Consider the following 26,911-nt stretch of genomic DNA (forward strand, 5'->3'; position numbering starts at 1 on the left):
TCTGTGGAGAATGTCAGGTTGGCAAGCAAACCAAGATGTCACATCCTAAGCTTGGACATCCTAAAACATCCAAAACTCTGGAACTTTTGCACATGGATTTAATGGGACCTATGCAGATTGAAAGTCATGAGTTGTACTTATCTATTATTCCTCATCAAAATGGTGTAGTTGAAAGGAAGAAACAGAATTGTGTATCATTATCCACTGCAGAAGCTAAGTACATAGCATCTGGTAGCAGTTGTTCCCAACTGGTATGGATGAAACAGATGCAGACTGAGTACAATGTCACTCAGAATGTCATGACATTGGGTGCTACTTAGTTTGAAAATTTAAGGGGCAAAGTGGGAACATGTCTTTCTGAGGAATTATAGCAACTAATGATGTTAGGAATTTACTGTTTAATATTTCAGATTATTAAACAATTGAAAGTGTGCTCTGGTTGGTCAACAGATACTAGTTATTTCACTTGCAACAAGTGTTATGAGATGTTGGTAAAGGAATTTATTGTTAATTTATGTGAAGAATGTGCTGTGGCAAAAGATGTGGTGCTGATGGTTGGATGCTTGCAGTCCTCATTGATGCCTGTTTGTAATTTTTTGGGCTCTTAATGAGTTCCTTGGAGTTGTTCATTATCTCAACTATCACAGTTGTGTATGATGATGGTTTGCACTTCTTAACTATTATGTTTTAACATGTTTAATGTTATAACATATGTCCTAACATTCTCTGATAGACTAATTGACATTTATTTTGTCTAATTGGTCACCTTTGGTCAATTTTGACTAAAAAGGGGGAGAAGTGTTGATAAGTGTTGATGTGGAATGTGGAAGCAGTTGTGTATGTAGCTGAACTGAAGGACAACTATTATTGAAGGAAGTGCACGGGTGTTAAAACAAGAATTTTTCTCTGTTTACAGATGTCAAAGAGGATGTCTGATATGGTGCACAGGTGTTGATGTTGAAGCAGATGTCAGAATGACATTCTGGCTGGTACAGGTGCTGTAGTTACAATAGTTGCTGTTCTGTTTACAGATGTCAAAGAAGATGTCTGATATGGTGCACAGGTGTTGATGTTGAAGTAGATGTCAGAATGACATTCTGGCTGGTACAGGTGCTGGAGTTACTGTTATTTGATGTATGCACAGATTTAGGGGGAGGAGGAGTACCCTTGTGCATTTGTGTGTCTTACTAGTTGCATCCATAACTAGTAATTTTGTTCACAAGATGTTATGTGTGATGTCTTAACATAAGATATCCTATGTACCTGTTGGAGTTCAAGAACATGTGCATGCAGGATTGTTTCAGAATGTCATACACAAGATCATGGCATCTGATATGGTTGTACATGCTGGAAGTTATAAAAGGAATTATGGAATTATGCAGGATTTTTCTAGGATGTCAGACCCAATGTCATGACACCCTGTACACAGAACATTCAGTGTGAATGTCTGGTGTTTTGTGATTGCACACTTAATGGCAATCTGTGTTTGATTGAAGATCTGATTTGTGGCTGAAAGTCGTCACTCTAAAGCTGTGAAGCAAGAGTGTGTGTCTACTTGATCAAAGCTGTGAAGAAAGATCAAATGGGTGTAGTCTTGATCAAAGCTGTAAAGCAAGATCAAGAGTGTATATTCTTGATTGAAACTGTGAAGTAAAATCAAGTGTGTGTTTCTGAAATTTTCTTGTAATTTTATTTTTGTTGGTTTGTAATATTAAGTGTTGCTTTGGCAACATTTTTGACAAAAAGGGGGGGTAACAAATGTACCCCAGGACAACATATTTCATTGAAGGTCCTCTAAACAAGAGGTTATGGTGTTGTGTGCATTCTACTTGTGCTGCTGCTGTTTGAAGTTTAACTTCTATGAGTGTTGAGTGTATTAGCTAATTTAATTCTCTACTTGGATGTGTGTTTTCCGCTGCTGTGAACTCTGTTGTGATGCCAAGTTGTTTTAGCCAAAAACTTGCCAAAGGGGGAGTTTTTAGATGTTTTGATTGGCTGCATTTTGTGTTAAAACACTAACTGTACTCTGATGTCTTTACTGATGTCATGACATGCTTGAGTAGTATGCTGCAGGATTAGCTAATACAGGATTTACTGAATGTCAAACTGGATGTTATGACATTCATCCCTGACATCAGATACTGAACTATAGAATAGTTGGTTTTTCTATTATAGCTCAGTATTCATTTCAGTCTGTTTTTTAGGAGAATAACAGACCTGGCACATAGCCTATTGTCTGAATGTCAAACTGAATGTTATGACATTCATCCTTGATAGCAGATACTGCATCATAGGCTAGTTGGTTTTTCTGTTATAGTTCAGTATTTATTTCAGTCTGTTTTTCAGGAGAATAACAGACCTGACACATAGCCTATTGTCTGAATGTCAAACTGAATGTTATGACATTCATCCTTGACAGCAGATATTGCATTATAGGATAGTTGGTTTTTTTGTTATAGTTCAGTATTTATTTCAGGCTGTTTTTCAGGAGAATAATAGACCTAGCACATAGCCTATTGTCTGGATGTCAAACTGAATGTTATGACATTCATTCCTGACAGCAGATACTGAATTATAGGCCAGTTAGTTTTTCTGGTATAGTTCAGTATTTATTACAGGTTGCTGTTTCAGGAAACCAACAGCTGAGCTAGAATTAAAGCTGTCTAGCATATGGCCTATGTTCTGGACGTCAAACTGAATGTTATGACATTCATTCCTGACAGCATATGCTAAAGTGTAGGCTAGTTAATTTTTCTGTTTCAGTATTTATCACAGGCTGTTTTTCAGGAATCTAACAGCTGTGCTAAAATCCAGGAAACTAACAGAAGAGCTAAACTCAAGAGCCCTAACAAATAGCCTATTTGTTAGCACCCTAATATGTGGAAATTAGATTAACTTGCTTAACCTTAATTTTAGGAAACTCAAGTACAAGGCCCAAGTGCTGCATTATAAAAGGATGGCAATCCTACTTTCAGCAATTCAGGGATTTCGAAGTGTGAAGCATTAAATACATCATTGTATTTCATAGTTGTAGTTTTCATTGTGTCTTGTATTAGGTTTTACTTGTGAGCCAAGCAATTATCACCTAGATGATTGCATTGGACAAGGGTGTTCATTGAGTTGTAATTGTTGTGTCACTCTAAGCTTTTAAGCGTGAGTGTTGTGTTTCTTGATTAAAGCTGTTAAGCACAATCAAGAGTTGTTTGAAGTATAACTTCGCCATTGACTTTAAACTAATTAAAGGTTGTAATCACTGTGGTGATTGAGGGGGAGTGAGTAGGAACTCTGGTCTTAGTTTAGATTGAAATTGCATTGGGTAGGTCTTAAGTGATAGGATTAAACAGTTGGTTTAAGTCCTGAATTAATACTGCTTATAGTGGATTTCCTCCCTGGCTTGGTAGCCCCTAGACATAGGTGTGTTTGTCACCGAACTGGGTAAACAATTGTGTATGTCTTTTACTGCATTTTTCATTTACCTTCTGCATACATTTCCTGTCTGCGCAGAATTGGATGTCATAACATCCAGTGTGACATCGATAGTCTGTTAGTAGAATTTCAGTTACCAACTTTGTGTGATGACGGGTCATATCCCAAGCCAAACTTGTCTCGTTTCTCTTTCAATTCCACCACTTTGCCCCAGTCTTGTGCGTCTTCACTTTCCATAACAGCTTTAGCTCCCTGCCATGAGGCCATGGATGGCCCTGATTTCGGGACCTCCAAGGTCTGTTGAATGGCCATCATGTTTACTACTTCCAAGGATTGGAAGGGTGTCTCAGTGATTTCACCATCCACCTCGATATATCGGAAAGATGTCAAGTGACTAACCAAGATATCTTCTTATCCTCCAACCACAATCATCTTGTCATTTGTAATGAATTTTAGTTTTTGATGCAGAGTGGAGGTGACAGCACCTGCGGAGTGAATCCAGGGTCTCTCGAGTAAGCAACTGTAACCAGGATGTATATCCATGACCTAGAACGTGATGTTGAAGATAATTGGACCTATCTTAGTTGAGCCATCAAATGCTTTTACGATTAGGGTGATGGGCTTCATACTAATTCCTTCCACTGGAAGCTTTATCAAAGTCGTCTTTGGCATGACGTTTAATGAGGAACCTGTGTCTACCAACACCCTTGACAGTATAGTATCCATGCATTTCAAAGAGATGTGGATAGCCTTGTTATGGTTCTTTCCTTCAATCGGTAGTTCGTCATCATTAAAACCCAAGAAATTTCCAGTAGTCACACAAGCTATCACGTCATCAAACTGTTCTATTGTTATTTCCTTGGTGATATGAGCGGCGCTCAGTACCTTCAACAGCGAATTCCGGTGTGCTTCTGAGTTAAGTAGGAGAGATAACATGGAAATTTGGGAATGTGTTTGGTTTAGCTGGTCCACCACCTTGTAATCGCTTTTCTTGATTATTCTCAAAAACTCCTCAGCCTCCTCACGAGTGACACCAGCTTTAGGAGATAGGTGCAAGTCTTGCATCCCCTGATTAGGGATAGGGATCTGGACAGCAACCTCCTTCCCTTTATCTCTCTCATAAGTATCAACAGTTGAAGTGACATTTGGTTCGTTAAGCATTAAAGGTTTATCTTCCTGCCCCTGCTTAAAAGCTCTGGGCTGATATATCCATGGGACTGCCTTCTCATCTTTATATTCAAATGGTGTTGGGAACTCTATCACCAACGGGCTTATAGGTATTTCTACTTTGATCTCATCATATGGAATATCTACCACGGCTATCTCTTCCTGGCGCTTGCTCTTGACACGGTAAGTTATCTGTAACTCGCCTCGATCCAGCATTTGTTGTATAAAACTCCTCAACTCTTCACTATTCTCTTTCTCAACCAGCTCTTCCAGGATCAGACCACTCTTCAGCAATTGTGCTCCTATCATGGTGATAGGGGTTTGAATCTCTTCAACCTTACGGATCAGTCTTCCTTCATCACTCTCCTCAATGGCACTGGCGGAAGCATCCTTATGCGTCGGCATAGGGTTGGTATTCACGTTCGGGCGTCTTGGAGTGAAAGAAACGGCCTTGGCTTCGATCAGGTCTTGTACTCGATTCTGAAATGCGAAACAGTTTTCCAAAGTATGACCAGGTGCTCCCATGTGAAATTCACAATGGGCATTAGCGTCGTATCCAGGTGGATATGGAAAAACGGCTGGTTTTAATTCCCTCAATGTTAGAAGGCCCTCCTTCTGCAGATATGGGAATATCTGACTATAGGGTACTGGTAGAGGATCAAGTTGTCTTCTTGGAGGTCTTGTCTTGAACTGTCTTGGTGGTGCAGTATTTTGCTGATGATGATGTTGTTGATGTTGTGGTTGATACATTTGTTGTTGCTGCATTGGCTGTTGATAGGGTATAGGTACCACGGCGACGACTTGACCATATGAAGCTTGTTGCTTCCCTTTATAGTTCCTGGATATGGCGTTTGTTTCACCTTCTCTTTTCTTTGGTAAGCCTCCAGAATATTTCTTTGGTGCGCTAGATGCTGTCACTGCTCCAGGAATCTTTCCATCCCTCAACCCCTTCTCTATGCGGTCCCCAATCGTGACGAGATGTGTGAAGTCAGATACGGCACTGCTCACTAATCGATCAAAGAATGGGTCCTTCAAGGTGTCCACAAATATCCCGGTCATCTCCTTCTCAGAAAATGGTGGCTCTACCTGAGCAACCAACTCTCTCCACCGCTGGGCGTATTCTTTGAATGACTCACTCTCCTTCATAGCAATCCCTTGCAACTGCATTCGGTCGGGTGCCATATCTAAGTTATATTTGTACTGACGGATAAATGCGTCAGCCAAATCCTCCCAACTTTGAATTCGGCCCTGTTCTAAACTCATATACCATCTCAGAGATGTTCCACTCAAATTGTCTTGGAAACAGTGTACAAGTAGTTTGTCATTTTCGGTATGAGCAGCCATTTTCCTGAAGTACATCACCAAGTGACTTCTTGGACAAGTCAGTCCTTTGTATTTCTCGAAATCAGGGGTTTTAAATTTAGCCGGGATGACTAAATTCGATACCAAATGCATGTTCATGGCAGAAGCACCGAAGATGTTGTTTCCTTCTATGGCTTTGATTTTCTTTTCCAGGGCACGGAGCCTATCTGCAGCAGGATCTGAAAGTATCTTGGGCTTTGGTTGATCGTGCATATAGAATGCATCATACTGGTCATCTCCAATCTCGGATCAATGATGAGTAGACGTATCAGAAGGTTCTGCATGGTCTCCATCTCCCTTGCTTCCTACCGGTATCTGAACCAATCTCTTCTTGGTGGGGACGTAACTTTTGTCTTGGGGATTCGGACCTGGCGTGCCATCATTCCTTTTTGCCCTAGCTTCTTCCTCCTCGCTCCTCTCTCTCTGAGCGATCTCCAGCATTGTCTCCAACAGTTGATCCATCTTCTCCTGGATCGTATTGATGTCTGTCCTCATGGTAACCTGGTTGGCCTTAACTTGTTCTAATGTCATCTTGTATTTGCTTCGTGTCTCGTACCGGTGTTGATTAGTCAGTGTGGCTGGATAAAGGGTAAAAAGGTTCGGTAAGTTTTTTGAGTTTTCATGAAGCGTGATGCATAATGAGGATGTGAATGTCATGCATATTTTATTTTTAGGGAATTTTCATCACGGTTGTAGTTATATTAAGCATTTGAAGAAAACATAAAGTCAGGAAATAAAAATGAGGATCATCCTCCTCTATTCAAATGTTTAACGTGGAGTACAAAGGCATAACCGCCCAAATCGATACAACTCAAATACTAAACTGAATATAAGAAAAATAGAAGAATCACACAGCAATCTTTCGAGTTATGAGTTCTTCTAATTCAAACTTGAACCTCTTCACCATCCCCTCACACATCATAACAAAATGGATTACAGCGGGATGTGTGCCATGTTGGTCCAATCCTTCCACTGCCTCTCTCAACCTCCAAGGTATTTCTCGGGTCGTCCAGTTGCAGAATTCTACCAAACTGTTGAGCTTTGTACGGTACCCATCTTTGTCCTCTTGCAAGAAATTGATAGTTCTCCTGAAGGTATCGTAATCCTCAATGACTTGCTCTCTTTCCCTTAGCCATATCACACTGTCTTGATGGAATGCCTCGAATCTATCTTTCCAATGTTGAGCAACTTCTCTAGCATCTTTTGCTTCTTGACATTTCTCGGCCCAAGTCGTAGGTGTGACTCGAGAAACTTCAAGGGCTCTTTCCTTAAGTCGGCGCTCGTGCTCAACTTGGGTCTCAGCATTATGGAGGGAGATAGTGAGATCGTGTATCTTAGCCTCTAATATCTCTCTAACTTCTTGTTTTTCTCTTTTGTAGCTCGTAGCCACCATCGCTTATTCTTTTGGCACTCTTTCTCAACTTGTCTCAACTGCTCTTTAATGGTTTCTAGGCAGTGGTCAGCTTGTTCCATGCCTACTTTCACTTTCTTTCTCTTGCATTATTCCTTGTCGACCTTTTCCTCAGTTGCTTCTAGCTGAGCCTTCTTCCTCTCTAGTTCCCACTTTATTTCATTTCTTTAATTTGAAACTTGTTGGAAGCTGGTATGTAGCTCTTCATTTTCTCGTCCAAGTCTTGCTATAGTAGCTCTCAACGCTTCCACTTCTTCCATGGAGACAAGGATGGGTTCTGGTGGTGGAGGTTGAGTTGGAGGATCGAGAATGAATGACATCTTGATCTCTTGACTTCTTCTGGTGACCCATTGATAATAGGGTTCTCTATACCCTATGACGCCCTTTCCTTTGTCTTATCCTCTGAAGCGAACTTTTTCCTAGGCTCGGATAACCCTTCTCAACATAACGAGATCATCCATATCATGGAACACAAAACCTTCTAACAACTGGTCATCCGGCTTGTATGTGATAGGATAACCCAACTGCCTCACTGCTAAAATAGGGTTGTAGTTAATGCACCCTTTTGACCCTATTAATGGTACATTCAGAAATTCTCCACAACTAGTAATTATATCTTCCACATTCAAACCATGAGGATACCAAATAATGGTATTTTCAGTGAGTCCTACTAGCTTTTGAGACCACTCATACCCATCCATCTTTTCAATTGTATCAACCTCTTTGAACACATGAGAGACAAACCATTGGTAAAGGAGTGGTATGCAACATAACATCAGTCCTCCCTTCTTCTCAAAGCGTAAGTGCAAGGTGTGATAAACATCTGCTAGGAGTGCGGGCACTGGATCTTCATTCTTAACCTTGACGGCCCAAAACACGATAATAGCTGCTGCATCAATTAACTTCTCCATATTAGGAAATAACACCAATCCAAAAATAAGTAAAGCCATAATAGTATCATGGGCTTCCCACTTCTGGGCTTTAGCAAAGCTTTGAGCAATTTTCTCCAGGTACTCTTGTGGAATTCCTTGTACCTTCCCCCAAATTTTGATGTTAGGGGTTAGATCTTCGACTGGGATGCCTAATACTTCTGCCAACTCTTCGGGTTTAGGGATTTGACCTAACCCCTTGTATGGTCCCTTCTTCTGCTTAGGAGAGTCCAATATTCTTCTGAATTCTTCCAAAGTCGGGGCCAACTGGAAATCTCTAAAGAGGAAACTTCTGGGTGGTGGATCATAAAACTGGGCTAGTGCGGTAATAGCATCCTTCTGTACTGGTACAGACAACAAGTGTAGAATTTTCCCATATTTGAGTGTGAATGCGTCTCGACGGATATTAGTCAACCCATCTCTGAATGCAATGAACCCCTTCACACACGGTACCTTGGCTTTGATTTGGAATGTTTTTCTCTTTCCTGACTCCATTTGTTCTTGAATGCTTAACTAACTATTTTTTTTGAAATTCCCTAAAATTAAAAAGTATGTAAATGATTTTGTCATGCTCATAATGAATGCAATATGATGTTTATGCAATGACAGGGATCCAGGTTTCAAATATATCACAAGGTTCAACTTAACAGCGGTTCTATGTCTTTTACCCCACACATCAAGGATTTCTCCTAAGGTTATCCATTTTCATGATAAGAACTTAGAGTCATGGACCAAGTTCAGTCTTTCATCGCAATAATGGGCTAGCCACATTGAAATGAAAGTTCTGAATCAATCTACTCTAAGTGGGATCCTCGTATTGTTCGAACAGGGTGTAGACCCTTCGGTTCAGTACTACACGATCGCCAATCATGAAGACGGACTTCAGTTTAAGTTGAGGTTCCCAAAGTCATGGACCATGTTCAACGTTTCCTCATAATAATGGGCTAGCCATATTAGGATGGAAATTCTGAACAGATCTACTCTAGGTGGAGTTCTCGTATTGTCCCAATGAGGTGTACACCCCTCAGTTCAATACTACACAACTCCGGGTTCTAAGTTTTTCTCGAAGCTCGGGTACGGAGCTTATCTCACAACATGTGCCAAACACCATAGATCACCCAACATAATAGCAGAATAAATTACATGGCATAAATAATACATCAAGATATACATAAGCAAATAAAAGCAGTATTTTAATGTCCATAGAAAATTGACTAAGTTAGGCTTGACTCTCTCTTGCTTAGAGCAAAATTTCCCCAGCAGAGTCGCCATCTGCCGCATCTCGAAAAATACGATTCCTCGCGATGGTCGCAGAAAAATTTAGTGTTCGAACAGAGTCGCCACCAAACTTTATTTATCCCAATGAAGGAATAGGGAAATATCGATAAAACCTTTAGGAAATAGAATAATGATCGTCGCAACCATATTCGGGTTCGGGAGTCGATTACGCAAGGGGAAGGTATTAGCACCCCTCACGTCCGTTGTACTCAACGGGAACCTTTTAGTCTAATTTGCTATTTGAATGTTAGGTAAATGTTATTTGCTTTCTTCGAGTAATTAGAGTTGATAATAGAGATGGATGAAGACCTCAGAAGGGGAAAGGGGAGGTTTTATTAGTGTGCTCGCCAAGATCTCGCAATCTCGTGTCTACGTATCCTTATGGTGCAATAAGGAAATCAGAGCATTCGTAGTTCGGGCTACTACGAATATTTGGTGGGTTTTGTCTGGTGAACGACTGTGTAGGTCGGCGTTCTAACGGCTAAGCACTGACTTGTCTACTCTCGGTGGAGGCTCTAGCATTGGTTTGTTGTGCGCATTAGAAAGGATTAACAATGTTCTTTTGAAAAGGGTTTTGGTCACGCGGGGGTGACGAGTTGAATTGATGCATTTGATGTTTGATTGGTTTCGATCGCGCGGGGGCGAGAAGTTAGTTTGACTTTTTTGAGATGTTTTTTGAAGAACAACGAAAGATTGAGCAATGTGGTGCACACCAATCGTCCAATTCTTTCGAGGAATAATAAGGCGACCACCTTCTACTCCCCTTTTCGTTCGAATTATTTTGAAAGTTTGTTTGTGGATGTTGAATATGCACGGTAGTGAGGGGTACGCCTCCTATTTTCTTATTCAAAGAATAATGAGGTGTGCGCTACTTATTCCTTTATCCAAGTTTAGTTAAAATGTATTACTCGAAAGTCGATAATTTGTGCAATATGGCGAGCGCCAATTATTCAAATAATCGAGAGATGGCGAGGCGAACGCCTCCCATCTTTTATCATCTGAGGTTTAAATTGTAAAATGTATGTTTTTAGATATTGTATTTGATTTGCAAAAAATAGTTTGAATTTTGAATTGGTAGGTTTTGAAAATTCGATGATTTGAGCAATGTGGCGTATGCCAATTATTCAAATAATCAAGGAATGGTGAGGCGAACGCCTCCCATTCTCTTCATTTGAAGTTTAATTTGTAAAGTTTGCTTTTGTGAAATTGTATTTGATATAAAAGGTGATTTGAATTTATATGATTGCGGTTTTAATCGGATGACAAAAATTCGATCAATATGGCGTACGCCAATTATTCGAATAATCGAAAGATAGTGAGGCGAACGCCTCCCATCCTTTTTCATCCAAGATTTAGAATCAAAAGTTTTTTTTTAGAAATTGTAGTTGATTTAGAAGAAATGTTTTGAATATGATGGTAGAAATTTTAATCGGGTGACAAGAGTTCGAGTAATATGGCGTACGCCAATCATTCGATCACTTGGGAAATAATGAAGTGTACGCTTCCTATATCCTTTTCATCCCAAGTTAAAAATTTAAAGTACGATAAATTTAGAAATGATTTGAACTATGACCGTGAATTAATCATTTAAATTTTTTACAAATTTTGTGTTGAACCGAAATTTTAAATTAAAATGAATCAATTTATTCATTAAGGTGCTAACTTTAAATATTTGTAAAAAAACATTAATTCAATTTATTTAAATTACTTAATTAACTAACTAGCTATTAGTAAGTCAGGGTGGAATAAAGTTTAATTAAAAGAAAAAAAAATGCAATTATCTTAAGAAATTAATGATCCAAAATTGGATTGTATGGAAATGCTAAACAAATTTCGGAATAGAAACGTCACGGATATGATTAGGCCACCTCCTCTGTCACGTTCCATGGTAGACTACTTCTACCCAATCCAAATTGAAACAAGGCATAGAAAGAAACTTAAATTAAATTGAAATGCCAGCTTTAATTGTTTGGGAGAATGGAATCCCAATTGTACTGCCCAAAGAAAATGCGTGGCACTCATGCAGTAAAAGGCTTTCAATGTGCCGCTTCGGATATCCTAACGGTCCAATGCTTAGTTTGGTTTCTATGCATCATGACTTTCTTAATTAATAAGCTTTTTTAAAAAAAACCTTCAGTGTCAAAAAAAACCAAGAGAGCATTGAATCATTACACCTATAAACTACTACCGTTAAAAACAAATACAATCCATGTTTTACCATAAAGCAACGAATTAAATTGCTTCATATCTCTATTTCTCACTCTTAACCCACCTTCCGCTCATCTTTTCAAAACAAACACAAAGCATTTCTAAACCAGATTCTTCAAGAAATCTCTAAATCAACCATGGTGAACATCACAACAAATCCACACACAAACATCGGTCCTAAACTAAAATCCCTAATTTCCGACTTTCTAACCTAACATTCAAACCAAATCGTACATGAACGGAGAAATAGGAGACGCGAGGAGCTCTGATGATACATTCAAAGCAATAATCGAGACAGATTTACTCATTCAACAATTATCAAGTCATTATGCATTATGATGGAAGTCGAAATACCTTCGCCTATTCGAATTCCGATGATTCTTCGAGCAAAATCTTCTCCTAGTCCACGGTAGTCTTCGTTCTGTTTCCTTCCTCGCCTCTCTTCATTCTTTTTCACTGATTTGGTGTGTCTTGGTTTGACAGTGGCTTAGCTCAATTTTCTCAAAGTTCTAATGATGAACTTTGAGTAAACTTTGGGAGTATCGAGCTTTGGTGATTGGGTGTGAGTGAAACCTCAGCAGAGTAACGACGCGGAATCAGGTCTTTTATGAAATATTGCTATGTTGTTCTTGATGTGTGTTCTAGGTTTTTTTGGAAGAAATCTCTTGATGTGCATATGTTGTTGTTCTTGTCGTGTCGTTCTGGTTTAGGGAGAAATAAAAAGTGCCTCTGTGTTGTTGTTGTGGTTTAGGGTTTTTAGAAGAAATTTCTTACTGTCTATCTTCCCTGTTTCCTATCATGAACGTTTTATGGAGAATTTTTCTAAGTTTTAAAAAACTCCTCTTTTTCAACTTGTCTCATCCCAGATTATGTGGGATTTGATATGTTCCTGTTTTAGATCAACTTTGACATGCTTTTTGGATGTTTAGGTTAACTTTCTAGGTAAAGCTTTAAACTGAATGATTCATTTAGTTGTTTTTCAGCTCTCTAAGTGCTTTTGGAAAGTTCTTTTAAAATAAGCTATTTTTGTTCTCTGCAGATTACAACTCTGAGATGACCTGCTAGAATGGAAGGTGGCTGCTCCAAGCTTCAAGACAACCTGTTTTCACGACTAAGTCCAAAGTGATTTCATCCTAATTGCTTGGTTTTGGTCATTAGGAACCTATTTCCATCTGTAGCAATTTTTCACTGTAATTACTTAGTTTAGTTTTTTTTTAGACAAAATGTGTGTTTGGATTATTTGGGACTTATTGAATTAAATTTTAATTATGTAATTACCTTTTAATCTTTCAAAATTTAACTCAATATTTATTTATGCTAATCAATTTCAACTTTTAAAAACAACAAATTTCTAACTTAAGTATAATGACTTAATTTTAAAAACAACAAATTTCTAACTTAAGTAAAATGACTTAATTTTAAAAACAAAATATTTCTATTTTTAATACAAAAATCTAAATATGGGACTTTTAATTTAAAGACAACACAATTCTATTTTATATACAAAAATCTAAATATGGGACTTTTAAGAAACAACACAATTCTATTTTAAATACAAAAAATCTAAATATGAAACTTTTAATTTAAAAACGACACATACATGTTTCTAAAAGTGCGAGTTTAATTTGGGAACCCATGAAGAACCTAGAACTTGGTATAAATATTTGGGACGGGTAAATGGACTAGTAAATAGTGATCATATAAACAATAACATGACTCTTAATACTTACTAATAAAAAAAAAGTTTTGGATTAGTAATGTAAAAAGATTCAAACCATATTTTAGATTATGGATACACTTATGCAAATAGGCCTTTGAAACAAAGAGATCTCATGGGTAAACCACAAATGACCGTACAAAATTGGGGTATGACAGCTGCCCCTATTTAATTACCTCAAACCGGTAAGTGATAATGACAGTAGTCTTTACGCATTCACGGTGGGAGATAATTAAATACAAGAAGACCCAAATTTTTTCCTAGGCAATGAAAGGAAGAAAATACAGGAAGAAAATGCGGTGAGAAATGGCAAAAAGACATCATCCCACAGTAAAATGGAACAGTTAAGACTTTCTAGGAGTCGTCAGAACAGTATCTTGGACGTCACAGTCGAGATATGTTAGCAATGGAATGACATCCCTAGCTAAAACTCAAGATTTTTCAAGATGCTAGAGCAGTATAAGGAAAATCTGGCCCATGAAGTCTGCAAGATCAGCTACCAAGTCTCTACAGGAGCTGACTCATGTGTTCCGGATGCCTTTAAAGATAGCAAGAGTAATTTGGAGACTGGTATTGGATTGAAAAGTCCCTCTTATACTCAAAAGGTGATTGGGTTTCTCTCCAAATCATCATAGAATAATTCAGAAATATCTCCATGTTTGGTACAGGTGCGTGATGTAACTGGTAAAGATCCATCTCACGTATTAGTGATGCATGTGTTGCGCCTAATCTTGAAAACTAGGTGTCTGTTAATTTTTCTTCTTCAATTAAAGCTTTATAAGGAGAATACAAGTTAGGTGATACTGGTTTTGACATTGAAAGTAGTAAGAGTGGTACTGCTGAACAAAATTGTGAGAAGGAAACCTCTATGTTTGAACTAACAGTTCCAAAAGTAGATGAATTCGGGAGGCATATAAAAGAAGGTGCTTCAGATAGTGGATCTGATGAATCTCACTGTCATATCTGTATGGAGAGAAACAGTTGTCAAAGAGTTATTTCAAGAACAAAACTGATGAACACAGGACGGAAAAGTGAAACCGAACGAGAAAACGTATAATTTTCTCATCCAAGCTTGGCGTACCAAACATAATTTGGAAGAAGCATGGGATGTCTGCATAAAATGGTGGACTTCGGTCTGCAACCTGATGTTGTTACGATCTCACGTCGGCACCGGTTTAATTCATGAACCAACCATGGTGTTTGCATACCTCAGCAAAAATTCAACTCGGCGTCACATATTTCTTGCAAGTATCAACAACAACAATCACAAATTAACACAATCACGTTTCGATAATTCCAAAAGAAACACATATTCAATTTTGTTCAAATGAGTTTACAGTGGTGAAACTACCTGTTACCAACAGTAAAGGTTTGGGGATAGAAAGGAAGGAGAGGGACCACAAGGTGGAATGAGGATAAAAATTCCCCAAACATTTTCCGTACGGACGCGCTCCATTACTCAGAAGGAGCTAACAGCTGAAGAAAGATAGTGAGTTATTTTTCGATATAAGAAGAAAGAGAAAAACAACAAAAGGGAGAGGAAATTTTTTTCAAAGAGAATTAGAGAATAACCTAAATCGATTTTTTTTTGAGAAAGAACACCAAGGCTTCGACGCCGTTTTAGGAAGAAACCCCACTGAGACCCAAACACACGGACAGCGCGCGTCGGATTTGAGTGACCGGAAGGAGAGAGGAAAGCTTTGTATGAAGTAGAAGAGGAAGCCGGTGAGCCACTCGGAAGAAGGAAAAAGGAAAACGAAGCAAGAGGAGGTTGATTGAGTGGTTACCTCTTCAAACCACCGCTCGATTTCGCTGCAACAGGTAAGCATCATCGCCAATCTTGTGTTCTTATTTGTCATGACTGGTTATTTTCTATTTTTCGACCATAGAAAAGATGAGAATAGGTGTTCCCTTTGGTTTGGGATTTTCTCTTTCAGTTGAAGCTTTGTTTCCGTTTTTGTGGTTTTCATGTTTACTGTTCGTTTTTCCTCCATTGCTCAAATGTTGGGAGGTTTCGGTTCTTGTTAAAAAGGGGCGGTTGGATTTTTGCATGAGGAAGAAAGACAATTTTGGATGTGAATGAAACGTTGGTTTCTCAAGATTTTCTCGTTTTGTTTTCTTTTTTCGTTTAAAAACAAATGAATCCCTCTGTTGGAAAGGGAACCGTGTCATTAAAGCTGGCAATGACTCTTCATTTCACCTGCCCCTCACTTATTGCACCACCAACATTCATTTAAGGAGCCGGTCTGGAGCCGGTCTCATTTGACCCGACCCAAACAGTCCAAGAGACTGTTGGGTGTTCATCAGGCCCAAACTCCTACGGCCCGTCGCTTACTTTTATTTAGCTTTTTTTATTTCTCTATCTATTCTATTTTGTTTCTTGCTTATATGTGTGGGTCGTTGTTAGTCTAACAGCTGGTTGTCCGTGGCCGAGTAGAGGGAGAGTTGTCTCATCTCCCTTTGTGTGGGTTCGATACCCATGTGTGGCATGTGGATTTTGATAGACACTAAATTTTCCATTTCTTTCTTTTAATTTCCTTTTATATTGTATGCATTTATCCAACACTCGTTGATCTCGCCGCTTGTCCTCGATTTTATTTTAATTGCTAAAACATCGAATTTAATTTATGGATTCAACTACTCTCATGTTGTTTATCCATGATTATTTTATCGATATAGCAATAGAATTTTGCCGCGTTTTGATTTGTCGCACATGATCATCCAATGTTTGTCATGATGCGTAAATCGGTTTTAAGCACATTACATAGTTTTCATTCCCCCATCTCCACACCCTTGTAAGTCAATTGCTTTTAAGCATCGCCACTGTTAGATGCCCAAAAGTGCTTATTTGAGCTATCATATGTGGGCATCTTTCACTCCATTTCCTTGTTAAATTGTCAAAACCACCTTTGTTTTAGATGAAATGCAATACATTGATAAACGATCTTGGTACCTTTGATTTGTGTGTTATTGTGAAGGAAGAAGGCATGAAATAATTGAAAATGAAGACACAAGAAAGTTGGCAAAGGAACCAAATAAAACGATGCATTCATCAGCTAGCTCGCTAGGCGAGAGCTGTAGCGAAGGACTCGCTAGGCGAGCTTCCAGCGAGCGTTGCAGCGAGCGCGTCCAGACTTGGTGAAAAGCGCAGCCAGCACTCACTCGCTAGGCGAGGCTCTAGCGAGTTCCCAGCGAGGATTCCAGTAGCCAAACCTCTCAACCTCGCTGGAGCGAGGGTTGAAGTGTGCCCTTCGCTAGGCGAAGGTTTTGTTCGCTAGGCGAACATGACAGTCTGAGATAGTCTGTTTCTCTGGGTGCAGGTGCCTCATGTGCCTCAATTAGACCCTCGCTAGGCGAGCCATTCTGCTCGCCTAGCGAGCATGACAGCCCAGTACAACTCTATAAGTAGCAAGTGCCACTTTTTGGAGCCATACCTAGTTTTTCCATACTTTTGCACTTTTTCTAGATATTTTGCAGCATTGTTCTTAGAAGCTTTTGTGCCCTAAATTTCATTTCTCTTCATCTCTTAACCATCTTTTACAAAAAGAAGGTGGATTCCCATCCAATCTCGATTATTCGACTCGGATGTTGATCAACCTTCTTCCGAAACTTGCCGACCAAGCTACCATGAAAATGAGTAGCTAACTCCTCATTTGTCAAGGTTAGATGTAGACGATCATTAGCTTTGCGTGTAAATGTAAGGATCTTCATGTGTAAACTCTTTAATGGTGAATATATGATGAAAACTTTGTTCTTATTCAAAACTCTTTGTGTTGGTTTATGATCGAGAGATGTTTACCAACTCTTAACCTAGGTTTTCATCCAATCTTGTTTGTTAGCTAGAGATAGTAATGAATGATTTTGTTCACCATAAGGTTGAACCAAAAAGTTGTCATTTTGATAGGTTGTGTTAGAGATAAACAATCGATCAAAATGGGAAAACTCACAATGTGTGTTCGAGAGAAACACATTGGGAGGACTTTGTGAAATAATTTATCATCTAAAGGAGCTTATAAGATTGTTGACCGAACAAATACATGCAAAGTGATCGTTGAACCCTAACTTTGGCAATATTTCTCAAATATTCAAATCAAACTTTTACCGCATTGTATTACCTTTTTATGCAAGATAACGTGATTAAAACCAAAACCCTATTGTTACCTAAAGCTAGAATTAATACAACCATCGAACGGCGGTGATATCTTACAATCCCTGTGGATACGATAACAAAAACCCGACACTTAAAATTACAACTAACAAAATGGCGCCGTTGCCGGGGATTGTAAATTGATATTGCGAGCATTGCAATGGTTGCTTAATTTTTAGCTTTCGAATTTTTGACTTGTGCTTGTAATCTGTTTGGTTTAGTGTGCAGCTTACGTTTTATGCGAGGGCAAATCCCTGTGGACGAACTTCTTTTTGATCCCGAGATCGAAAGAACCGCAAGGAGGAACAATAGCAAAACGAGACGTAGGAGGCAACAGGCTAGACAACATCAAGAGCAAGGAGAAAGTTCTTCTACCACAAATCCACCACCATTCATACCTAACATGGAGCCACCACCACCACCTCTTTCTACTCCATGCATAAACAGTCCAAGAAACACCGCTCAGTTTGCCAACCACACGGGAAGGCAAGCTGAGATGAAAACAGGAACTCTCAATTTATTATATGGAAGTCCATTCACCGGAATGGACCATGAAGATCCCTTTGCTTTTCTCACAAAATTTTATGAGATAGCATTGGCGGCCGGAGTGGATCAGGCTCAGGAGCTCCCGTTGTTCAGAAGATTATTTCCCCACGCTTTGCTCGGCAAAGCAAAAGATTGGTACTTAGACCAAACACCAGCCGTTATGACAGACTGGAACGTGTTAGAAGAAAATTTCATCGAAAGATTCTTCTCCCATTACCGGTTCATGGAATCAAAGACGGCCATCTCGGTGTTTTCACAAGGAACCAGTGAATCTTTAAATGAAGCGTGGGAAAGATTCAAGTCCATGCTTCGGAAATGTAAAGGGCATGGATTTGATGAATTGACTCAAATCCATATCTTCAAAAATGGACTTCAACCAAACTGCAAGACGTTGTTGGATGCTACCTCGGGTGGCTCTTTATTGTCAAAAAGTGCCGAAGAAGCTACAAACATTATAAATCGAATGGCTCTAAATGATCTTCAGAGTCAAAGTCGAGGCAACTCTTTGAAGAAGCCGGGAGTGCTTGAGCTAGGGACGAACGATGCCATCCTTGCCCAAAACAAGCTCATCTCACAACAAGTGGAACTCTTAACGCAACAAATTAAAGAGTTGAGAGAACCGTCTAAAGCTAAACAAATAGCTTGTTGTGAGCTTTGTAAAGGTGAGCATGACACCGGATTCTGTCCACCTCCGGGATTCGAAGATGTAAACTACATGGCAAACCAAAGGGACTACCAACCGAGACAACAACAACAACAACAACAACCTTATCAACCGCACCCTCAAAATCAACAACATTTCCAAGGGAACCAAGGGTTCCAACCTAGAAGTAACTATTACCAAAACCAAGGTTATGGAGGTGGTTCTTCTAGCCGTCAAAACCCTCCTCAAAATCCTTATATACCTCAACAACCGTCGGTCGTAACTTCTAAGTTGGAAGACACATTGACGCAATTCATGCAAATGTCAATGGCAAATCAAAAAAGCAACGACGCGGCCATAAAAAATCTCGAGACTCAAGTTGGGCAACTTGCTAAGCAACTCGCGGAACAACAAACCGGTCCTTCCTTTTCGGCAAATACGCAAACAAATCCTAAGGAGCATTGTAAGGCGGTCACAACAAGAAGTGGGAAGGAGTTGATGAGTGAGAATAACAAAAGAGTTGAGAGTGAACAAAGAGAGAAAAAGAAAGAAAATGAGGAGGAAATATTGGAGGAAAATGTTGATGGTGAAGTGGGGGAGTGGAGTGAAGAGGAAGAAGTTGAAAATAACGGAAAGAATGGTGAAGTTGAAAAGAAAAAAAGTGTGGAGATTGAGAAAAATAAGATTGATGAAGTAAGGGGGGAGGAAGTGAAAAAGCCTAGATGGAGGAGTGCTAGAGTTGCAAAGGGAAAGGAGGTAGTGAGCACTACTCCAATCCAAAACCTACCTTATCCTCATGCCCCGTCCAAAAGAGAGAATGAACGGCATTATGCCCGATTCATGGATATTTTTAAACAATTACAAATAAACATTCCGTTTGCCGAAGCCTTGGAGCAAATGCCCAAGTATGCCAAGTTCATGAAGGACATACTTACAAAAAAGCGGAGGTATACGGAACCGGAGACCATCGTCCTTGATGCGAGCTGTAGTGCAATTATTCAAAGGACGCTTCCAAAAAAAGAGGTTGATCCGGGAAGAGTTACTTTGCCGGTTAAAATTGGCGATATCTATGTCGGGAAAGGACTAATTGACTTGGGGTCGAGCATCAATCTTATACCTTTGTCTATTATTAAGAGGCTTGGCAACATAGAAATTAAGTCCATCCGAATGACGTTGCAATTGGCGGATAAATCGACAACCCATCCTCATGGCGTAGCCCAAGATGTTTTGGTTAAAGTCGACAAATTCTTTTTCCAGGTCGATTTTATTGTTATTGATATGGAGGAAGATGATGATGCTCCGCTCATCTTGGGCCGACCATTCATGAAGACCGCGCGAATGATGATAGATGTTGATGACGGTTTAATGAAGGTGAGAGTCCAAAATGAGGAAGTAACATTCGATCTATTCGAAGCAATGAAGCACTCAAAAGATAGAAATGATAGCTTTCGCATCGATGTGACCGAAGACGCTATTTTGGAAGTTTCAAAGCATATTCATGAGATATCTCCTATGGAGTTAGCTCTTGACGACTCATTGGAGGTTTTCACCGTTGAAGAAGAGCTAGCTCTTGAGGAATGCTTAAAGGAACTTGATGGTTTAGACGACCTACAACCGTGGGAAGTAGAGGAAGAAGACTTGAAGAAGGAGGTTATTGACGAAAAGCGCCTATTGAATTGAAAATACTACCCTCTACTTTGAAATATGTATTCCTAGATGAGACCGAGGCAAAGCCGGTCATCATAAGCAACCTTTTGACAAATGAAGAAGAAGCCCGTCTGATCACCGTGCTAAAAACAAATCAAGAAGCGATGGGTTGGACTCTTTCCGATCTAAAAGGAATTAGTCACTCCTATTGTATGCACAAGATTTTGATGGAAGAGGATTTCAAGCCGGTAGCTCAACCACAACGCCGCTTAAATCCTACCATGAAGGAGGTTGTTCGAAAGGAAGTTGTAAAGTTGTTGGATGCGGGGATGATTTACCCGATCTCGGATAGTCCGTGGGTTAGTCTTGTGCACGTGGTTCCGAAGAAGGGTGGAATTACCGTAATCTGAAATGACAAGGATGAATTGATCCCTACTAAAGTTGCAACGGGGTGGAGAATGTGTATTGATTATAGGCGGTTGAATATCGCGACTCGAAAGGACCATTTTCCACTCCCATTCATGGATCAAATGCTCGAAAGACTCTCGGGCCAACAATACTATTGTTTTTTGGACGGCTACTCCGGGTACAACCAAATTGCGGTTGACCCGGCCGATCATGAGAAGACGGCTTTCACGTGTCCGTTTGGAGTGTTCGCATACCAAAAAATGCCCTTTGGGCTGTGCAATGCACCGGCGACTTTCCAACGATGTGTGCAAGCCATTTTTGCCGATCTGATAGAGAAACCAATGGAAGTCTTCATGGATGACTTCTCGGTATTTGGTGGGTCTTTTAGTCTATGCTTGGCAAACTTGAAAACGGTGTTGGAAAGATGTGTGAAGACCAATTTGGTGCTTAATTGGGAGAAGTGTCACTTCATGGTGACCGAGGGGATCGTGCTAGGCCACAAAGTCTCTAGAAGGGGGCTTGAAGTGGATAGAGCTAAGGTTGAAGTGATAGAAAAATTACCTCCTCCGGTGAATGTGAAGGGCATCCGTAGCTTTTTGGGGCACGCCGGGTTCTATCGGCGCTTTATCAAGGACTTCTCAAAGGTGGCTAAGCCTTTGAGCAATTTGCTCGCTAAGGACCAGGTATTTCTCTTAACCGATGATTGTTTGCAAGCTTTCGAAACTTTAAAAGAAAAATTGGTTACCGCTCCAATAATAGTCGCTCCCAATTGGAATGAAAATTTTGAACTAATGTGTGATGCGAGCGACTACGCAGTTGGAGCGGTACTTGGCCAAAGAAAAGATAAAAATTTTCATGCGATACATTATGCAAGTAAGGTTCTTAACGAGGCTCAAATAAACTATGCCACCACGGAGAAAGAACTACTTGCAATAGTGTACGCGCTTGAAAAGTTTAGATCTTATCTTATAGGGTCTAAAGTCGTAGTGTATACAGACCACGCGGCGATTAAATATCTGCTAACCAAACCGGATTCGAAGCAAAGGCTCATCCGTTGGATTCTCTTGTTACAAGAATTTGATGTGGAAATCAAAGACAAGAAGGGGTCGGAAAATTTGGTGGCGGATCATTTATCCCGCTTAGTGAATGTGGAGGTTACAGCGTCTGAGAAGGAAATCCGGGAAGAATTTCCTGATGAAAAACTGTTTAAAGTTCAAGTTAGGCCGTGGTTTGCAGACATTGCGAACCACAAGGCTAGTGGTTTTGTGCCTCCCGACCTAACTTCGAACCAAAAAAGGAAGTTTCTTTCGGATGCCAAGTATCATGTTTGGGATGACCCGTACTTGTTTAAGTTGGGTAGTGATAACCTATTAAGGAGATGTCTCACTGGCGATGAAGCGCAGAGCATCCTTTGGCATTGTCACAACTCGCCTTACGGCGGACACTATAATGGGGATAGAACGGCCACTAAAATCCTCCAATCGGGATTTTATTGGCCCATCATTTTCAAATATGCACACACCCATGCGCAAAGTTGTGATAGTTGCCAGAGAAGCGGTGGGATAGGTAAGAGAGATGAGATGCCTCTCTAGAATATACAAGAAGTCGAAGTATTTGATTGTTGGGGCATCGATTTTGTAGGACCATTCCCGCCCTCTTATGGGAACGAGTATATGCTTGTCGCAGTTGACTACGTTTCTAAGTGGGTTGAGGCAATTGCCTCACCTCGGGCGGACGCGAAAACGGTGATAAAATTTCTGAAGAAAAACATATTTTCCCGTTTCGGAACCCCCCGAGTGTTGATAAGTGACGGAGGGTCACACTTTTGTAATGCACCGTTGGAGAGCATTTTAAAACATTACGGTGTAGCACATAGGGTGACAACTCTGTATCACCCACAGGCGAATGGGCAAGCCGAGGTCTCTAATCGAGAGATTAAGAGAATTCTCGAAAAAACTGTGTCTAATTCAAAAAAGGAGTGGTCCCAAAAGTTGGATGAGGCATTATGGGCATACCGTACCGCCTTTAAAGCTCCAATTGGCCTAACTCCCTTTCAATTGGTGTTTGGTAAAACTTGCCATTTGCCGGTTGAATTGGAGCACAAAGCCTTGTGGGCCCTGAAATATTTAAATTTTGAAAATGAGTTGGCCGGTGACAAAAGGAAGGTGCAACTACTTGAGTTGGAAGAAATGCGCAATGCCGCATATCACTCAAGTTGGTTGTACAAAGAAAAGGCAAAAAAGTACCACGACAAGAAGCTCCGAAGCAAAGAATTTGCGCCCGGACAGTTGGTCCTATTGTTCAACTCCAGGTTGAAATTGTTTCCCGGGAAGTTGAAATCAAAATGGTCCGGGCCATTTCGGGTGAAAGAGGTGAAGGAGTACGGGGCTATTGTCATTGAAGACATGGACAAGAAAGATAGTTGGACCGTGAATGGCCAACGATTGAAAGTTTATCTCGGCGGTCATGTGGATCGCGAGAGCTGTGCAATTCCGTTGGATGCTCCTCTGTGAGCATCACACCGTCGAGCTTAGCCGACGTTAAACAAGCGCTTGTTGGGAGGCACCCCAACATTGTAAGTATTTACTGCTTTTTCTGTGTGTTGTGATGGGATTCGAAGTGCCAACACCTTGTTGAATGAACCTGAACTGCTGCCTTTGAAAAGGCAATTGCTGTCATGCTCGCTTGCTGCTCGCTAGGCGAGGCAGTAGCGAGCTGATTCGCTAGCTGCTCGCTAGGCGAAGCAGCAGCGAGCGCTGCATGACAGCACTTATTAAAAATCTCAGCAGGGCACTCATTTTGGCCCAAACACAATTTTTCTGCTTTTCAACCCTGCTGAGGAAAATTTTAACCGAGCACTCTCCACACTCTCTCATTTTCATCTCTCTCACTAACACTCTATCCCTACTTGGAAGATTGCAAACCCTACTCCACTTCACATTTCAATCAATCCGTGTAACTAAGGTTTGCCCTACTACATTTTCTGTATGTTTGAACTCTGTTATTTCCGATTTGGATGTCAATTAGGATGAGTTGTGGTATGGGAAACTTTAGGTTTGCATGTGGGATTTTAGGTTTTGCAATTGGGGATTTTAGGTTTTGCAATTGGGGATTTTAGGTTTTGCATGTAAATGTGTAATCCCCAATAGCATAGAACGTTCGTTTAATTGATAAATCATTAGGTTCTGAAATTGAAACCATTAGCATGTGGGTTTTTGGGAAGATTTCTCTGAAAATGCTGCAGAACCCAAAAACCCGTAAGGTTCGCTAGCACTCGCTAGGCGAACCAGGGGCGAGCGTTCGCTGCCACTTCGCTAGGCGAAGCAGCAGCGAGCATGACAGTTCTTTAAATTTTGGTTTTGCTGTCTAATCTGTTTGGTGTGTGTTGTTTCCTTTTATATTTTGCAGATGGAATCAAGGTCTGGAAATTCAAAGAAGAGAAAGGGAACGAGCACTTCCCGTCCAGTAACGATCCAATTTGATAACGACAAATTTGTCGGGGCGAAGCAGGCCGCCAGGTACGTTGCTCTGGAGAAACGGAAAATTCTTCCGGAGAAGCGATTCCTCATCAACCCCCAAGGAACAAACAGAGCATTTGCCGGGTTGATGGACACTATGAAGTGGGATCGGTTAATTTCCCCACTTGAGCATTATGACATAGCAACGGTGCGTGAGTTTTATGCAAACGCACTGCCTGATGACGACGAGCCCTTTACTTGGATATCTAGAGTGGTCGGCCGTCCAGTTGCATTTGATAGGGATGCCATTAACCGAGTCCTTGGTGAGTCGCTCTAGCTGGGAGCTGAGGAAAGAGACACATACCACACTGATTTACGGCTTCACCGAGATGTTGAAGCCATTTCTGCCGCCCTGCTATTAAGAGGGAAATCTGTTGAGCTGAACCCATCTGGGGTTCCAATGAGGTATCATAGGGAGGACATGACTCCCTTGGCTCAACTGATACTGCTTTTGGTTCTGACAAACATCCAGCCAAAGTCCCACACTTCAACAGTGCCGATCCCAGTGGCACATTTGGTTCACAGTATCCTCTCCAACGTCCAGATCGATGTGGCGAGGATCATCGCTAATGAGCTTAAGTCCGTGATTGAAAGCGGGCTAAAGTCGGGGGCTCGTGTGAATTGTCCCCTAGCTTTCCCGTGCTTGATCATGCGTTTGTGCATTCAGGCAAAGGTGAAACTACCGTCTCGGGGTCAGGTCAGGATCCCGCCACCTATCGATGACCGGTACGTGGCCAAATATTGTAGAGCGAAGAATGCCAGAGGCAGTGCAGCTGCAGAGAGTACCCGGGCTTCTGATGGTCCTGGTACTTCTACTCCTGGACCAGATCCTTACCTGCAGGCTGTGTGTGATTTCAGTTTGAATGGATGGCGGCATCCCAGCGTGCCATGATAGATATGCACGACTCTATGCAGCGGTTACAGCTGCAGGGAAGTGGTGCTCATGCCTTGATGACGCGTGAGCATTTTCTGCTTAACGCCAACTGGCCTGTGGACAGGCCTGTGTATGGTGAGGGGGCGGGCGCTGGTGCGTCTTCGGGTGCTGCAGCTGATGATGATGATGCTGAGGATGATGAGGCTACCGGTTCTGAAGCCGGTAGCGAGGAGGATTCTGAGCCCTTAGAGGGTTAAGTTTTTGTATTTTTCAGTTTTTATGTTTATTTCTATTGTATTTTCGGATTCTGTATTTTGACTTTGGTTTTGTACTTTTGGGGTGTTTTGTCCCCCATGAACAAATTTAATTTTTCAGTAATGTTATTTATTTATGTTTTTAATTTTGTTTGTTTAATAAATTTTTGGTTGATTGAGTGGAAAACCTTCTAGATTGGTTGCTCCTCAAAGAAGTACCCAATGAAGGTGCATCCGAGCTTGGATGGCAATGATAAGAATAAACAAGTGAATGAGGCTAAGGTACATGGTTACCTCCGACTAGAATTTTAGAATGCATTAAGAACTTTACTCTTTTTGGTAAATTGAATATTGTCTTTTTGCAACATAATTGAATGAATGTTTCATCTAGGACTTAAAACCACAAATTGTGAGGAAACCTCCATTGTACACTTAAATGCTGGATTCTAATAAGTTTTGTTGATTCATTTGATTCATGCTTTGTCTTTTATTATTTTGAATATGTGGAAGCAATTAGAAATGATCAAGGCACTTATTTTCTATCGAGCACAACTACATCCAAAAACAACTTACCTGTGAGCAGAGAGAGTATTCGTTAACCCCTTTGAGCTTAAACAGTTGAATCTCAGCTTAAAATAAAGCGAGATTTCAAAAATCTTTTTTTTACAACCCGAAAAATCTTGATTATTGTTCTTTTGCCGTAAAAAGTTAAGAGCATTCACTTAGGGTGAGTAAGAAATAAGTTGGGGAGAATCGGTAAGTACTACAACTCTTGAAAAAAATGAAAAACCGAGCAAGCATTGAAAATAAAAATATAGAAAAGAAACATTTGTTTTGTAAATATGATGTGAAAGAAAAGAACAAAAATAGAAAGAATGAAAATGAATGCTTGCTTGAAAGAAAAATAGTGAAAAATAAAAATTGAGTTGTGAAATAAGAGTTGTGAAGGTTTCAAATAAGAAACAAATGGAACGAAGTCGAGATGTGTGAATATGTGTACAGTGAATGTCTCTTTTGCATCGGCAATTTCGTTTTCAATGGCCTTAGAAATGACCCTTGTTTGTTAACTTGACCAAGCTTCAACCAAAAAGCCCTTAGTGATCTTCGCGCTTCCACATTACCATTTATAATTGTTAGACATTGTATGAATCGAATTGATTTCTTCATTATTTGTTAGAGAGTGAGATTATTCCCGCGGTTGCAAACGCGTAAATTCTTCATTCCTTATTCGAAGAGGAGAGATAGGGTGATTCATTCAGAATAATATTGTTGTAGATAGATAAATATTTCGCATAGTTATTAAGTTTTAGTTCTTGTGTATTATTTTATTCGAACCGTTGGAAACTTGTATATGCTGATTCGCTTGTGTTTGAGCC

General features: G+C 40.3%; 2 protein-coding genes across 2 annotated transcripts; both read right to left on the minus strand.

Annotated features, from left to right (window-relative positions):
• Positions 1-3,555: 3,555 nt before the first annotated feature.
• On the minus strand, positions 3,556-5,652 carry LOC127130273 (uncharacterized). The gene is made up of 3 exons (XM_051059311.1): positions 4,956-5,652; positions 4,312-4,895; positions 3,556-3,792 (listed from the first exon to the last, which is right to left on the minus strand). Exons 1-3 carry the CDS (start codon positions 5,650-5,652, stop codon positions 3,556-3,558), a joined length of 1,518 nt encoding a protein of 505 aa, XP_050915268.1.
• Positions 5,653-7,785: 2,133 nt separating this feature from the next.
• On the minus strand, positions 7,786-8,790 carry LOC127130274 (uncharacterized). Its single transcript, XM_051059312.1, has one exon. It carries the CDS (start codon positions 8,788-8,790, stop codon positions 7,786-7,788), a length of 1,005 nt encoding a protein of 334 aa, XP_050915269.1.
• Positions 8,791-26,911: the final 18,121 nt, after the last annotated feature.

The sequence above is a fragment of the Lathyrus oleraceus genome, chromosome 3 (assembly GCF_024323335.1).
Source record: "Lathyrus oleraceus cultivar Zhongwan6 chromosome 3, CAAS_Psat_ZW6_1.0, whole genome shotgun sequence".
Lineage (NCBI taxonomy): Eukaryota > Viridiplantae > Streptophyta > Magnoliopsida > Fabales > Fabaceae > Lathyrus > Lathyrus oleraceus.

Coding starts and splice junctions, on each gene's coding strand:
- LOC127130274 (XM_051059312.1), bottom strand. CDS start 8,790: ATGGAGTCAGGAAAGAGAAAAACATTCCAAATCAAAGCCAAGGTACCG.
- LOC127130273 (XM_051059311.1), bottom strand. CDS start 5,652: ATGACCGGGATATTTGTGGACACCTTGAAGGACCCATTCTTTGATCGA. Junction 4,896..4,955: donor CGCCAGTGCCATTGAGGAGA/GTGATGAAGGAA, acceptor TCACCATGATAG/GAGCACAATTGCTGAAGAGT. Junction 3,793..4,311: donor ACCGGAATTCGCTGTTGAAG/GTACTGAGCGCC, acceptor CGATATATCGAG/GTGGATGGTGAAATCACTGA.